Genomic DNA, 16,524 nt, shown 5'->3' with positions numbered 1-16,524 from the left:
GGCCCGAGGTCCCCGACCCCACCAGGTGGGTGAAGAGCCACCTCTGCTGGGGACCCTGTACTGTCACATGCCCGGAGGAGGGCCTGGAGGGACACACACAGACCCAGAAAGTGGGAAATTTCATAGGTATCATAAAACACCCAACCCGCACGTGCTCCCTTTGCGATGCTTTCCACGGGAGAAGCAGCTTCCTGCGACGTTCCTGATGCGGGGGGTCGGGGGTCGAGGCAAGGCCGTGCGGACCCTTGCACGGGTGACAGGGCCAGCCCCTCCCCGGCGGGGCCGCCTGCTCGTCACATCACAGGCCCCCTCCTCCAGGGCCCCAGACCACCCAAAGCGGGCTCCGAGCCAGCCCGGGACAAGGCCCCAGCAGGGACAAGGCCCCAGCAGGGACAGGGCCTCAGCAGGGACAGGGCCTCAGCAGGGACAGGGCCCCAGCAGGGACAGGGCCTCAGCAGGGACAGGGCCCCAGCAGGGACAGGGCCCCAGCAGGGACAGGGCCTCAGCAGGGACAAGGCCTCAGCAGGGACAAGGCCCCAGCAGGGACAAGGCCCCAGCAGGGACAGGGGGAGCTTACTCTGCAGCCACCTCTCGCGCCTCAGCTTCAGCTTCTCCTTCTTGGGCAAAACAGCCTTGGCCTTGGCACCTGCGGACAGAGAACACGGGGTGAGCAGGACAAAGCCAGGAGCCCAAGGTGCGCACACAGGTGTAGCTATTCAGGGTGCCCGGCCATCGCGCCTGGCTGCGGCTGCGGGACACCAGGCCCCCCAGGCAGGGCCGCAGCACACCGGGCAGAGCGACTCCAGCCTGCCCCGCTCGCCGGGCCTTAGCTGGTTTCCCCTGAGGTAACGCGGCTTAAGCCCAGGCCACGTTCCACCCGGGGCGCATTCTGTACAGGATCCAACTGTCCCGCAGATTCCCGAGCTGGTAAAACACACCCACGGCGTCTAAGGAGAAGCAGCGCAGAGACGAGCTCCGTCAGGGCGGCGCTCCTGGTCAGCTGGACTTGTCAGTTCAGGACCCCCTGTAAACGCCCACAACCCGTGACTCCCACGGGGATCTAATCCCTTTCCCGAGTCAGATCCCACACGCGGCGGCCGTGCCTGGAGCTGGCCTGCTTTCCTCCCAACTCACCCCGACCTCTGAGGCCAGCAGGAAGGGGAGGCGCAGGGCCGTCAGTCACCCTGGGCCAGGTCGGCGGGCTGCTCGGGATGCGGGCGGCTGTGCACGAGGGTGATGGGAGGGAGGGGCTGCGTGGCGGGCACCCCGCAGGCGTCAGCGGCCGTGGGGCTGTGGGTGAGGGCGGCGATGCCCCCGGGCCGGCGCGGGGCCCGACCGCCAGTGGGGTGAGGGTGGCATGTCTGGGGCGGGAGCCTGAACAAGGGCAGCGGCGGCAGGAGACAGCAGAGGCGCCTCACACGGGAGCCTCGGACCCACCCTCAAAGGTCCAGGGAGAAGTCTTCTCTGCCTTACTCCTGATTCTGAAATAATTTCAAAAGAAAAAAGAGTCTACGACCCGCAGAGACAGACAGAACCGTAAGCGCACGCAGCATCCAAACGAGGGGCAGGCTGGCACGCATGTCGGGACCCTCCCCGCGCCACCCAGGACCCCTGCCCAGCAGTCCGGGAAATGGGACCCGGCACGCCGACCCTGTGAGGCCCAAGGGATTGGGGAAGCTTCAGTCTCGCGGAGGCTGCAGGCCCGAGAACAGGGGAGCCTCCGGCCCAGGGCAGCCAACAGACGCCGCCCCCAGGAGCACGGGAGGGAACAGGCAGGAACGGGCACTGCGGGGCCAAGGCGCCTCGGGTCTGCTCACCTCAGCGTCCCACCAGGGACCCCGAGGGCATCTGGAGGCTCCAAAAGCCCAACAAGCCCAACCCCGAAGGACTGGCAAAGCCCTTCACTGGGACAGTGAGGGGCCAGCGGGCCAGGTGGACCAGCCTTAAGAAGGCGGCGGTATCTGGGCAGGGCCGCCACGTCCCCAGGGCTGCGGTCAGGGCGGAGTGAGCGGTGCTCTATCCTGTCTCTGGACATCTCCAGGGCTGAAGAAAGACATGTAGGTCCAGCCAAAGGAAGAGGGCCTGGCTCCACAGTGGCTTTAATGGACGTTTTCAAACTCACAGGAGAGAGGCCCTGTGAAGAGCCCTTGAGTGTCCCCGACCGCATCCACCCGACCCTGGTACTTCAAGCCAACCCTAGGTGGGCCAGCGCCCATCCTCCGGACTCTGGGACAGCAGCCACATGTAAGTTCCCCAGGTGTCTGAGCCAGCCCTGTGAAAGGGTCCCGCCTGCGGACATGTTGCCAAGCGCCAAGTGCAAGTGCCCGACACACAGTGAGGCCAAACAAGTGAAACATCAGAGCTTGGAGCAGAGAAAAGTGTCTTGCAGGGCCGAGCAAGGAGACGGGTGCTTTGTGCTCAAAAAACCCCAAACTGCCTGAAGGCTTCAGCAAAGCGTTTTTAAAGGCCAGGTGACGGAGGCGGGTGGCAGGGTATGTGATCATCTCGTGCACAGTTCTCTAACTGGTTGATGGCGAGGTAACAGGGTGCTCAACATTAGGCACCAGAAGGTCTGGGGGCTACGTGCTCAGGATCATCAAGTAGTTAATTTCTTCCACTTAGCGGTGGTTTTTAGCATCTGAAAAACTCAGGAAATAGCTCAAGATACTATTATCTGGGCACTTCAGAAAGGAGCTACAGCAGAGGATGTGCGAGAGGGGCCTGCCCACCCCCCCTCCAAGGCCCCAAGGGGTCCCGCTCGATTACAGACACACCCCGTGAGAACGGGCCATCCAGGCTGGACGGGGGACACTCAGGGGGACACTGGCCAGCACCAAGAGGGCAGCGGTACCACGTCGAGCCTGTCCCGTCCGCTCCCTCCTGAAGCCTGCGTATCACTTCTCTCCATCCCAGCACCAAGCCCCCTCGGGCTCAGCCCTGGACAGGCCAAAGACCACAGGTCCCCCTCAGAGGAAGGTTCTGGAACGGCAGGAGAGGAGAGGACAGGGAAGGCGCTCAGGCCACCCCACCTGGTAACAGAGGAGGAGCACCTGCCGGTGACCAGGCCCGGCTTCACTGACCCGAGAACACAATTCCAGAAGTCGCCACCCCCATGTAGGCGGCTCCGGGGGGAGCACTTGTCCCTCCTCGTGGCCAGGAGGGCCTCCCGGTCAGCGTGTGGAGCACAGGACAGAGGCACTCCGTGCGCCTCGTGGGAGACAACCAGGGCTAATACCAGGCCAATGTCCCCCCGGCGGGGCCCCAGCTTCACTGAGCTGCCCGCACGAGGGGCCCCGTCTAGACAAAGAGCAGCCTGCGGCCCCTTCCCGGGTGGCATCAGGCCCGCCCAGGTCAGGGGGCATCTGCGCGCTGGGACGGGTCACAGACACACAGCCCGTGTGGGGGACACAGGGACAGCTTTTACTTGTAATGTCGCTTCTCTCTTTCCTACAACGTGCACATCCTGCTTTTTCAACTATGAAATGTTGTTTTTTTACAAAAGTAACTTTAGCAGGAGGCTGGTCCCTAACTTTCAAGTCTCTGCCAGGGGCACGCTGCGCTGCAAAGGGGGGCCCCGCGGCCATTCTGTGTGGACGACTCGGCATCCACCCAGGCACTGGCTCAGCTGCCGTGGAGCCAAGAGCTCAGCCAGGAGGGGGCACAGGGGCCCCGTCCACAGCCTGGCCCCTCCTACCGCCTCCAAGACCCCAGGGCAGCCCTGGTCCACTTTCTCCACCGCGGAGCCCGCTGGAGGCCAACACTTGCGTGCCACCTCTCAGGGCCTCCTGTCCCGTGTGCGCGGCTGTCCCCGTGCAGTGAGATGCTGGCCCTCAGGGGGCTGCGCGCCGCACTGCTGCCACCAGGCTGGGACCCTCCTCTGCCCAGGTGGCAGCCAGACGTGACATCTCCATAAGCGAGTGAACGGGACCACATCCCGTCAGCGGGCAGCAGGCAGGAGGGACAGGCAGCGTTTCTGCACCGCAGGGCGTCGTGTCCTGCTGCCTTTATGCCCCCCCCCATTTTTTTTTGGCTGCGCTGGGTCTTCCTTGCTGCGCGTGGGCTTTCTCTAGTTGCGGCGAGCGGGGGCTGCTCTTCAGTGTGGTGCGCGGGCTTCTCATTGCAGTGGCTTCTCTTTTTGCAGAGCACAGGCTCTAGGCATGCGGGCTTCAGTAGTTGTGGCACACGGGCTCAGTAGTTGTGGCTCGTGGGCTCTAGAGCGCAGGCTCAGTAGTTGTGGTGCACAGGCTTAGTTGCCCCGCGGCATGTGGGATCTTCCCTGACCAGGGCTCGAACCCGTGTCCCCTGAACTGGCAGGCGGATTCTTAACCACTGCGCCACCAGGGAAGCCCCCTTTACGCCATTCTGAAGACATTTAGATCCCACAGGCAACCTTACGCCACGGACACTCAGCCCACCATGCTGCCGTGAGCATGTCGGCACCACACGTTCCCAGACAGGGGAGGAGGTCGCCACAATCCTCCTCGTCTTCCACTTGGGCTGCACTCTGCACTCAGCGCTCTGCAAGGACAAACTCACGGGGTCCCCTGACACCTTTTCTTGCAGAGAAAGAAGCTGATCACAGAAAGCCTCAGGCCGCCAGCAGGGAAGGGGGGCGGGCAGGATGTGCCCCAACAGGCTGGCTTCACAACTGGCTCCTGACCCCCCGCCAAGACGGGAGAGGGAATAACTGAAGCACAGATCGCCCGGGACAAATCCATCAGCACTGCAGATATGCGACTGCGTGAGAGAGAACCCAAAACGCCACCAGGAGGCCACGTGGCAACATCTACGGGTCCTGGTTTGCCCACCCCCAGTCCAGCGTCTCAACGTGTCAGGATGCCAGGCTCAAGAAACAGCAACCCACTGGCTTCCCAAGCAAAAAAGCTTGGCCCCCAGGGAAGTCGGCAGAGCCTCCTCCTACAAGTGGACCCTCACACCAGCCCTGCTCGCTACCACAGGCCAGCGGGTCCCGGAGGGAGAGATGCCCAGAGCTATCGCGGAGCACAGGCCAGTAGAGTGCCTCCCTGCCAGCACCGCACGCAAGCACTCCCAGGGTCAGGACACTGGCCCAGACCACGATCTGGGGCCCTGGCCCACCTGAGGCCTCCTGCACCCATAACCCGAATGCCAGCAGCACAGCACAGCTGGGGCGGGGGTACACAACACACCTATCATGTCACAGCTCCAAGGGTCAGTGTGAGCCACAGCAGGGTACAGGCCCCACCTGTCATGCTGTCACTGGCCAGTGCCCAGGGTAGACTCAGGTGGGTCAGTCTGCACCCGTGTCTGCCCTCAGGAGAATGAAGGGGGACCACCAGGGTGGGCCAGGCAGCTACTCTGCGGGACTGAGGGCCCAAGGTCCCACCTGTCAGTGGGAGGAGGACCACAGCCCACTCTATAGCCAGGCCACTGGGGTGCCACGCAAAGGGGGATGGTAACACAGGGAGCAGAGGCCAGGCTGAGGCTCTGAGAGGGAAGCACCGAGAGAGGTCCTGGAGCTGGGCAGGGAGACCCCTTGTCCGCAGGGATGCTCCAGCCACTGGCAGGGGACACAAGGGGGCTGCTGGGCCACTCCCATCGCCCACCCTGAGCCCAACATCCTGGCGGGCATGGGCACTTAGCAAACGTTCACCACACTACATGGACTTCGCTTTTGCCCGCAAATACACCTCCTAAGGCCACCTGGCCGCCCCCGACGCACGAATTCACACCCCTGCACCGGCACTGCCGGGACGGGCATGGGGGCTCTCACTGCTGGGCCCAGCACAGGGAAGTGGGGCCGCGGGCGGAGGGCGAGTGTTATGATGTGATTTCTTGTGTGCTATAATTCCTACTCATCCCGTGTGACACACACGAGTTGGGAAGACACGTTAGGTGGTTCAAAATGGAGCCACAGTGGCCAATGTGAACCTCCGCGTCAGCTGTTTTGAAACGTCCACTGCAGGACCGTGAGTGTCTTAGTGATGAACTGAGAGCATTACCTTAGATGAGAGGTTTGATGGGGCACGTACGTCACTGAAACAGAAGAAACAACTGATGCAGCCCAGACCCCCTTCCCAGGACAAACGATGTTCCTTAAAGAGACCCCTGAGCCCAGCGACTGGAAGCGACTCCGAGCTGCCGAGAGCTGTTCCAGAGACGCTGTCCGAGGCCCTCCCGCTCAGCCGCCGGGGACCTGCTGCCGGCTAAGATGCCGCCTCCTGCCCGAAGACTCCGGCAGCGGTCCGGCACCTCTCCTCTCTGACTACCTGTGTCCCGTGCTGTGTGCCATAAGCCGAGTGACCGTCCACCTCCAGCCCCGCGATTCTGACCTGCCCTTCCTGCTGGGCCCCGCAACAAAACAGCGCAAGAACTGGGGTGCAGGGCGCGCTGCGGGACACCGGGGTCCCTGTGCACCCAGCTCCTCGGCACCCTGGGCCCATCCACACACGCCTCCTCACAAAGCCGCGCTGCGGCCAAATCCCCTGCACTTCCCGCCAGCCGAGAGCCCGCCCAGAGCCGGGAAGAAGGCGCTGGGAAAGACCCCGTCCTGCGAGGAGGAGGAGCCGGCCCGAGGGCCCCAACCCCTCCCTCTCCGAACCGTGCCCTTCCCTGCTTCCGTCTGTCCAAAGAACGGGCTCAACGCAGGCAGAGCAAGGCGAGAAGAGCCCAGCAGTGGGGCCCTTCCTGTCCCCCGGCTGCCAGCAGGCCGAGCAGCGGCCCATGCCCTCCATCCTCTGCTCGAGCACACAGAGCTCAGGCCCTGCTAGTGCAGGCAGCCCTGGACACAGCGGGCACCCCTCCCAGGGCCTCCCCCCACGGCCAGGAGGCAAGCGCCCGGGCAGCACGCGGGTGCTCAGAGCCTGCGGCCACAGAGGACGGCGGGCACCACGCACCGCGGCCAAGCCCAGGAGGGCTTCCTCCAGACCCGCAAGTGCCGCTGCCCACCGGAGACCTCCAGGGCTCCCCTCAGCGGCCTCAGGAGGCCAGGGAGGCCAAGGGGAGAGCGAGCCACCCCTGGCCAACGCGGGTCTCCACAGAGCAGCAGCTCCCTCCAGGCCTGACTCTCACTGTTCCTGTTATACTCGGGCAGGGTGGAGAGGAGTAGGGTTTAGTAAAGCTCTCAGTGGATTATTCTGTCACAGCCCTGGCGTCACAGCCCTGGGGTCACAGCCCTGGGATCACAGCCCTGGGGCCACAGCCCTGGCGTCACAGCCCTGACTTGAAAGGCAGAGCAAGTCCCTCGATGGGGAGCTGCATCCGAAGTCCCTGAAGACAGCCTCTGGGAAGCGCTGGGTCCCGTCTGCACCCCAAGGTCAGCCCTCGCAAGCCTCCTCTCCTCCTCCAGGCAGGACCCGCTCCAGTTCTGGGCTCAGCCTGAAGACGAGACGCAGCTCTGCTGCCCTCTGCTGAGCACCTGCCTCGGAGGAAACGGAGGAAACCGAGTTCCGGAGGAAACCGCAGCGGTCTGCCAGCGGGGGCGGGGGGGGGGGGGGGGAGCTCAGGCCGCAGGGAAAGGGAAGGTCAGGGCAGAGCTCTCTGCTTGGGTGGGGGAAGGGGGTGTCTCGGCAGCACAGCCCCCCGGGAGATGAAGGCGGGTGACCCCAAAGCCAAGTCCCTCCACCGGGGCCTCGAGGCCTCTGTGTCCACTCACCAGCGTCACTTCCCCACCTCTTCCACCCAGAGCCCCTGCAGATGCGCCGCCACCGCCTCCTCCTCCCTCCTGCCCTCCTGCTCCCGAGTCCCTCACCAAGCCCGTCCTCCACCCACTCAAGCCCCCGTTTGAGTCCAGGGGCCGGGACTGCCCAGCCCAGGGCACAGGCGGAGGGCTGGCAACAGCGCAGGCGCTTATCTGAGCACCGAGTGGCTTGTTTCCCGCAACAGCACAGCACAAAGAGCACAGAACTGGAGGGCGGTGCCCTGTGCGGGGCAGGATGCTGGAGCCTGGGGGCGCCCCAACCTCCACCCGCCCTCCAGTCCGGATGCAGAGGAGCTGAGAGGCCGCTCCGTGCAGGTGCGGATCCGTGGGCCGCGGGCCCAACCCTCAGGGCGAAGCTGAGTTCTGCTGCTGATGGGGGGCGGGGAGGCCCATCACGGCAGAGCCCAGTGGTCCCCCCACAGGAAGCTCAGAGCCCCTGTCTGGAATCAGAAGGAAAACTGGGGGGAGACGCGGCTCCTAGGCCGGCAGGGCTCCCAAAGGCTCCCCGTGGAAGCTAAAGAGATGCCGCCAGCAAGGCCCCCCGGGGTCGACCAGGCCCCCCGGGGCCCAGGCTGCAGGGGAGGGTGTGGGCGCAGGTCTGCGCTGGGAGGGGAGTGCAGCAGACACGCGTCCACCCCGGGGCGGGGCGGGGGGGACCCACAACCAGGCTCCTCTGGGACCACATGGACCACACGGGCACAGTGGCCAGGGACGCGGGGAGCAGTGCTATTTGCACCTCAGCCCAGGGCAAGGATGTGCTCATCCAGGCAGACAGGCGCCCTCGCCGTCACGGCCCAGCAGGTCACTGAGCAGAGCTGAGTCACCGGATGCCACTTTCCACATGACCTGCCTCTGCTCCGGGCCACCGGTCCCAGCTCAAACCCAGGGGAGCCACGAGGCCCATCGCCCAAGAGATCCAGGGCACTGGCCAATCAGGAGGCAGGTCTGAGGAACCCCAAAACGCAAGAGCAGCTGGAGAGGGAGGCGTGGGTAGGGTGAAAGACACCTGCCACGGGGAACCAGGGCACCTCAGCCAGCAGAGGGCCTCGCCCAACGGGACACGGGGCCGATCACTCCTCCGGCATCACCGGGCACTTACGGAAGCCAGGCCCGGGTGCCGTGCCCCACTTTCCACGTTCACTGACACATCTGAACCCCAAAGCGGGCAGCACTGAGGAGGCAAGGACCAGTACGCCCCTGTTACAGGTGAGCAGCCAGGGCCACAGAGCCAAGTGGCCGGCCCAGCCCAGCTGCGGGGCTCCGGAGCACACGCCCCACAGCCGCCGCCAGCGCTGGGCCTCAGGCGGCCCACCCACTTCCTCCCGTCCCCCGGGACCTGAGGCTCTCACAGCTCTGCCAGCCGCGAGGCCGCAGAGCTCACAGCAGCCAGCGCCCTGAGCTCGGCACCCCAGAGCCCGGGCCCTCTCCTTCTGTATATTTTCTTTAATTTTCTGTATATTATGACACTGTGACATCCTTAATAAAAACAAAACAAAACAAAACAAAACACCTATCTGGCTGGAGAGAGACTGCTTTCTGGGGGTTGGCCAGCCCCCATCTTCTGCCTCCTGGCCACCCTGCTGCTTTCCCGCGGGGCCCTGCGCGCCGTGCCCTGGTCGCTAGGACCTGTGAGTGTAACAAACCTCTTCCTCAGCTGCCCCTTCTCCTCCATGGTCACACCCCACAGACCACCTCGTGAAGGAAAATAAACACTGCCTTCCTTCTCTCCCTGTCCCCCCTCCACACCCCTGTGGTTTTCAGGCCACACCACCCAGATTTTAAGTGTCCCCTCTGCTGGGAGGTGACATCTGCTCTTTCTGGTTGGCCATGCTCTCCGGGCAGCCAATGCTGTCCGTGGCGGCCTGGAATTTTCTACAACCCCTCCGATTTAGTACAAAGGCTCAGGGGTAACTGAGTTCTGCCTGCCGCACACTGAGACAGTCCCGCAGGTCAGGACCACGAGGGCTGACCAGGAGATCTGGACAACAGCCCATCGCAGCTCAGGACCGAGAGGAGACGGGGGCTTCTATGCTCCTGCAGCCGCGAGGCAGGACCCACTAGGCCCTGGGCCAGTGTCCTGAACCTGGCAGCATCGGAGACCCCTGGAGCGGGTGTGAAAACAAGGTTCCACAGGTCTGGGATGGGACCCCAGGGATGCCGGTGCCGGCCAGAAAAGCCATCAACACTGCCCGGTACACAAACCGTAAAAGAACCAGTGAACACACAGAAAGTTGTTTGATCATGTGGGTCACCGAAGGGACCTGAGTGGCCATGGCTCCGGCCCTCCCAGGCACACCCTGCCCGCCCTAACGAAGGCAAGTCCCTGCGGCACCCCCCATGGGAAAGCACTCAGGCAGGTCACGCAGCCAGAGCTGCCATGTGCTCTGCGGAATCCATCCCAAGAAACAGCAGGAGAGTCTGACGGCCGAGAACATGGTACCCACAAACACAGCACTTTGGATGTCAGGATTACTTTGGGCTGGAGGCAAACAGAATCAGCAGGTGCAGAAAGAAGCCGTCCAGAACTTCCCCTATCTGACTAAAACCAGAAAATTCTGAAATGAGGACTGCCATGCATCCCCCCTTCCGAGGAAGTCTCATGGCCACGAGGACACCAGAGCCGGCACCACATGGACCTGCATGAACCTTCCTCCACGTACTCCCCCCCCCCCAGTTTGCCCTGGGAAGCCCACAGCATCACTGCTCTGGGCTAAGACGCTGCAGAGGCCCAAGTTCTCACCACCGCTTTGAGTTACTCATCACTGAGGTTTCTCCCACGTGATGTGACCTGCACACAGCAGTAATTTCTTTTTCTCTTGTTAATCTGTCTTTGTTAGTCTAACTTGCAGGGTCCTAGCCAAGAACCTAGGAGGGTAGAGGGGAGGCGGCTTCCCTCCCTACAGCTTCAGCATACAAGGAATGGCAAGGAGATTCGGATAATCTCCCCAGTGAAATAAAAAAAAAAAAAAAAAAAAAAAAAAAAAAAAATCCAGGGCTTCCCTGGTGGCGCAGTGGTTGAGAATCTGCCTGCCAATGCAGGGGACATGGGTTCGAACCCTGGTCTGGGAAGATCCCACATGCCACGGAGCAGCTGGGCCCGTGAGCCACAACTACTGAGCCTGCACATCTGGAGCTTGTGCTCCGCAACAAGAGAGGCCGCTATAGTGAGAGGCCCGCGCACGGCGATGAAGAGTGGTCCCCACTTGCTGCAACTAGAGAAAGCCCTCGCACGGAAACGAAGACCCAACACAGCAATATCAATCAATCAATCAATCAATCAATCAATCAATCAATCAATCAATCAATAAATATTAAAAAAAAAAAAAAATCCAAAGCAATGATGCAAACAACATGACCTCATGGGAGATGCTTGATATAAGCCGTACCTGTGAAATAACTACAGTGTACAACCGCAACAGCTGTTTACAAACTGTAGACGCAAACCCAGAAAAATTACGCCAAAAACCTAGAAGCCCTGCCCTGGAGGCCAGAGTGCTCCCAGCAGGGCTACAGACGCTTTTATGCTCAGTGGCTCAGCTGTAAATGTGCAGCTCACATAGGCAGCATGAAGCTTCTCTCCAGAAAGTGGTGGCAGTGTGGCCACCCAGGGCAGGAGAGCCGCTCCTCTCCTCCAGGAGCAGCCCAGACGGGACGCTGGAGCCAGGACCACCACAAAGCCCCAAGTGGGGGAGGTGCAGTAGGAAAAAAGACCTCCCCCACACGATAAACACGTGAAGGAAAGGGGAGTGGGGTCTGCAACGCGCCCTTGTTCCCACCTGGTTTTGACTGAGGCAATCACGAAGATGGGAGCTTCTTTTACTTCGTTTATCTGAAATAAGGAATTACCACTGATCTGTTTAGGTGTGATGATGGCCTTGTAGGCGCGTTTATGTCTTTTTTTCTAAGAGCTCTTAAAAATACTTACTAAAGAATTCTTGAGGGAAATGCTGTTTGTTTCCAAATAACCCAGTACTGTGTGTGCTGAAAACAGAGGATGGGCACGTGGACTGTCTTTATACCAGCTTCTGCTTAGTACATCCTTAAAATTTTCCACTAATAAAAAAAATCTCCTAGAAGTGTATAGGCGAACCTGAAATCTGCTCTGGCCCATGCCTGTGAGCACGTGGAAGCTGGCCAGGCGCCCGCCCCTGAGGTCCGTCCTGCTCGCTCTCACCTCTCCTGACGGAGGCGAGGCTCCTCGCGTCCACATCCAGCTTCTGCACCAAGGCGCTGGGGTCTATCGTGGTCCCGGCAAACACACCGGCATTCGTGAAAGCCCACTCCTGAAATGGAAACAGAGGAGACCTAAGACCTGCTCTGTGGCTTCAGAGACCCCTCGGCGAGGGCCGGACCCCCGCTTTTCCAGAGCGGGAGGCGGAGAGGAGCCCGAGGCCACCCCAGCTCAGACCCCAGAGCTCTCAAGCCACATCCTTTCTGCAGCCTCGGTTCACCACCCAGCCCTGGATCCTGGTTGCGGGACCCTCTGAGACCAGATGCAGGATCAGTAATGATTACGAATTACACCCTCAACACTCAGGAGCCCTTGTGAGAGGAACCAGGTTCCCCCCACACCTCCCACCTTCCCACTGTCCCTCCCGTCTCACAGCCACTGCTCCCTCTCAGCAATCTCCCTGTTTCCCACCCCCATTCACCCCACGTCAAGATTTCAAAATCCTCCAGGTCACTCTGCCCGTCACACTGTGCTAACCCAGACCCGCCTCCCAGGCCTGGCCAGCTCATTCGGGTCCAAGCTCCAGGACAGGGGCCTTGGAAGGGGCGCCAATAACACGGGGGCTTGGGCACAACCTCTGAGCAGACGCTGGCCGGGCAGCAAGCCGCCCTGGCCCGGGGGCAGCTTCCAGGAAGCGGCGTCATGGCAGGCTGGAGGTGGTGTGAGCTCAAGGCTGCACTGGCTCAGGAGTGGCCGGACAGAATGGCAAAGCCACTAGTCCCTGTGAAGGCGGGTCAAAACATCAGCTCCCTGAACTATGACAGCAGCCTCCCAGCCACACACACGTATCCAGCAGTAAAGGGCAAGGATCTCTGTGGCCATGGGGGCTTAAGCACAGTCTGACCAGTAAGGGGCTTGTGCTGACCCAGGCTGCCAGGCTGAAAGATAAAGACAAGAAAAAACAGGAGCAGGGAGATGGGAGGCCGCGCACTGGCGGAGAGTGGACCCGGAGTCACACGGCAGCCCAGAGCCAGGCCAGCGAGCAAATAAACAACCACATGAACAGCATCAAGCCCCCGCAGTGCCACCATGCACTGCCTAAGACATCCAGTTTTCAACAACAACAGAGCAGGACCTGTGCAAAGAAACTGGGAAGCAAGACCTAGGCAGCAGAAGCTGCTTCTGAGGGGCCCACGTGTTGGACTTGGCAACAGCCTCATAGCGGCCACTGTAAATATGCTCAGGACTAAAAGAGACCCTGTCTAAAGGACTACAGGAAAGTATGGTGACAACATCTCATCAAACAGAGAACATCAGTAAAGAGACAGAAATCATTTAAAAATAAAATTCTTAAATATGCTACAAGGACATACTGCACAACACAGGAAATATAGCCAATGTTTTATAGTAACTATAAATGGAATATAACCTTTAAAAATTGTGAATCACTATGTTGTACACCTGTAACTTATATAACTGTATGTCAACTATATCTCAATTTTTTAAAAACAGAAAAAAATAAATAAAATTACAGCAATCAATTCAGTGTGGCATTGGCGTAAGGATATATAAACAGATCAACAGAACATATTAGAGTCCATAAATAGACCCACACATATATGGTCAATTGATTTTTGACAAAAGCTCCAAGATAATTTAATGGAGAACTCCAATAAATTATGTGGAAACAAAATGATATTTATATGGGGAAAAAAAGGATTCTCAACCCCTACTGCATACCATAACAAAATATATATATGTTTTTTATAATGTATATTTTTATAATATATATAAGTAAATAAAATTCTGGAGTAAAAAAGTACATTAATCAAAATGAAGAATTTCACTACAGAGATTCAAAAGTAAATCTAAGCTGGCAGAGGAAAAAAATCAGTGAATATGAAGAAAGATCAATAGAAATTGTACCATATGAAGAAAAGACAGAAAAAGAACAGAGCCTCACAGAAAAAAATGAATAGAAATAACCTTACACAACAGCCTTGCAGAAAAACAAATAGACCCTCAGAGCACCATTCAGCATGCCAACCTATGTACATTAACGGAAGTACCAGAAGAAGAGAGACAGAACAGGGCAGAAAAAGTATTCAAAGAAATTATGTCTGAACGCTTGCCAAAGTTGATGGAAAACCCTAACCTATACATCCAAACTCAATGAACTCCAAGTAGGATAAACAAACTCCAAACAGAACAAGCACAGAGATCTACACCAAGACACATCATAGTCAAAACGTTTAAAGGCAAAGAGAAAATCTTGAAAGCAGCAAAAAATGACTCATCACATACAAGGGAACCCCAATAAGATTAACAGCTGACCTCTCATGAGAAACAATGGAGGCCAGAAGGCAGTGAGATAACATAAAAGTGGTGAAAGACTACAGTCAACCAAGAATCTTATATCCAGCAAAACTATCCTTCAAAGATGAAGGTAAAATAAACACAGTCCCAGATAAACTAAAGCTGAGAGAATCTGTTGCTAGTAGACCTGCCTTATAAAAAATATTAATAAAGTTTTTTAGGCTAAAAGCAAATGATACCAGACAGTAATTCAAATCCACAAAAACAAAACAAGAGGCCTGGAAAAGGTAAACATGTAACTAGCTATGAAAGGATAATTGTAACAACTTACAGTTGGGTTGTAACATATTTGGACACGACTTGCATACATAACAATAACAGCACAACAAGGGGATAAGAGGGAATGGAGTTAAACAGTAGTGAAGATTCCATCTTTCACTTGAATTAAGATGTAAATACTGATGTACATCATGGGCCCTATGTCAACCAGCAAAGGACATCCACTGACAAAAAGTCTCTCCATGACCAAACTCTGCTCAGACTCCCCTGAGCTTTTCAACTAAACCTTGACTTTTCACAACACCAAAAGCACAAACAACAACAAGAGAAAACAAGATAAACTGGACCTCATCAAAATTAAAAACTGTGCTTCCAAGGACAGTATCAAGAAAGTAAAAAGACAACCCACAGAAGTGAAAAAAATATTTGCAAACCATATATATCTGATAAGGGTTTACTATCCAGAATATATAAAGAACTCTGACAATTCAACAAAAAGATAATCAACATAATTTTTAAATGGGCAAAGGACTTGAATAGACATTTCTCCAAAGATACACAATCAACAAGCCCATGAAAAAAATCCTCAACATTATTCATTAGCCCTTAGGGAAATGCAAATCAAAACAATGAAATACCACCTCACATCCAGTAGGATGGCTATAATCAAAAAGACAGACGATAACAAGTGCTGGTGAGGATGTGGAGAAATTGGAACCCTCATTTATTGCTGGTGGGACTCTAAAATGGCACAGCCATTGTGGAAAGTAATCTGGCAATTCCTCAAAAAGTTCAACATAGAGTTCCATACATCCTAGCAATTCCACTCCATGCATCCACCGAAAAATTTGTACACAGCAGTATTATCATGATGGCCAAAATTTGGAACAACCTAACTATCCAACTTATGAATGGATAAATAAAATGTGACATGGTCTGGTATACCCATACAATGGAATATTTTTCAGCCATAAAAAGAATAAAGACAACAAAGAAAAGGATGCTACAAAAATAGTACTATAAGGATGAACTGCAAAAGCATGCCCAGTGAAAGAACCCTGACACAAAAGGCCACGTATCGTATAATTCCATTTGTATGAAACATCCAGAAAAGACATATATATACAGAAAGCAGATTCATGGTTGCCAGAATGACTGAATGACTGATAATAAGTATGGGGTTTCCTTTTAGGGTGATGAAAATGTTCTGAAATCTGTAGTGATGATTGTGCAAATCTGTGAATATACTAAAAAAAAAAAAAGCATTAAATTGTACACTTTAAATGGGTGAATTTTATGACATGAATTCTACCCCAATAAAGTTTTTATGAAAACCAGGGCACTGATGCCAGACCCTGGTTTCAAACATCGGCTCCTCCATCAGCAGCTGAATGTCCTTGGTAATTAATTTAAACTCTCAGTTTTTTCCTCATTTCAGCAAAATGAGGGTTGGGGCTGTTATGAAGAAGTAAAGTGCCTGGCACACAGCAAGTGCTTAACAAACATGGCTGTTCTCTTTAGCATTACTGATCCAAAGCCACAGTCCCCACAAGCCAGCAAGATTTTGTCCACTGTCCGGGTGCTAGCCCTTTGGTTACAAACACCAGTAAATGCTTCCAGGAAGCTCCAGGGTCAGCACCTGGATAAACAAAACATGGTGTAACCAAACAGTGGAACATTGTTCCACCACAAAAAGGAATGAAGCATTGATACACATCATACAACCTGCATGAGCGCTGAAAACGCTATGCTAAGTCCAAGAAGCCAAACGCAAAGGCCACAGCCTACACGCAAAGGCCACGGCTCCATCCATAGGAAATGTACCGAACAGCGGCAGAAAGATCAGTGGCTACTTAGGGCTAGGTAAGATGGGGGGACGGGGGGTACTGCTACAGGGTACAGGGTCTCTTCAGTTTGCTCTTCGTTTTCTTCGTTAATCCTGGGAATTCCCTTTCCTTTCCTCGGAGCACAGCTACGATGCACAGAAATTTTTGCCATTTTCGCGCAGCATTTCTACACGTGGGGATGGAAGGTTCCTGGTCCTCCCTCGCAGAACTCCAAACGCGGAGCAAGTCAACGC

At 56.7% G+C, this 16,524-nt stretch overlaps 1 protein-coding gene across 4 annotated transcripts in view; it reads right to left on the bottom strand.

Moving 5' to 3' along the window:
- The window catches only part of FAM207A (family with sequence similarity 207 member A), a 30,214-nt gene that overhangs the window by 13,136 nt on the left and 554 nt on the right, over positions 1-16,524 (bottom strand). For all 4 annotated transcript variants that reach the window (XM_036851759.1, XM_036851760.1, XM_036851761.1 and 1 more), the window contains exons 2-3: positions 11,853-11,961; positions 578-646 (exon numbers count right to left, since the gene is read on the bottom strand). In XM_036851759.1, coding sequence (XP_036707654.1) covers positions 578-646; positions 11,853-11,961 — 178 coding nt within the window. The remainder of the gene's footprint in view (positions 1-577; positions 647-11,852; positions 11,962-16,524) is intronic.

This window comes from Balaenoptera musculus, chromosome 4, assembly GCF_009873245.2.
Source record: "Balaenoptera musculus isolate JJ_BM4_2016_0621 chromosome 4, mBalMus1.pri.v3, whole genome shotgun sequence".
NCBI classification, from domain to species: domain Eukaryota; kingdom Metazoa; phylum Chordata; class Mammalia; order Artiodactyla; family Balaenopteridae; genus Balaenoptera; species Balaenoptera musculus.
Note: the sequence above shows the minus strand (reverse complement) of the source record. Positions and strands in the feature narration are given on the sequence as shown.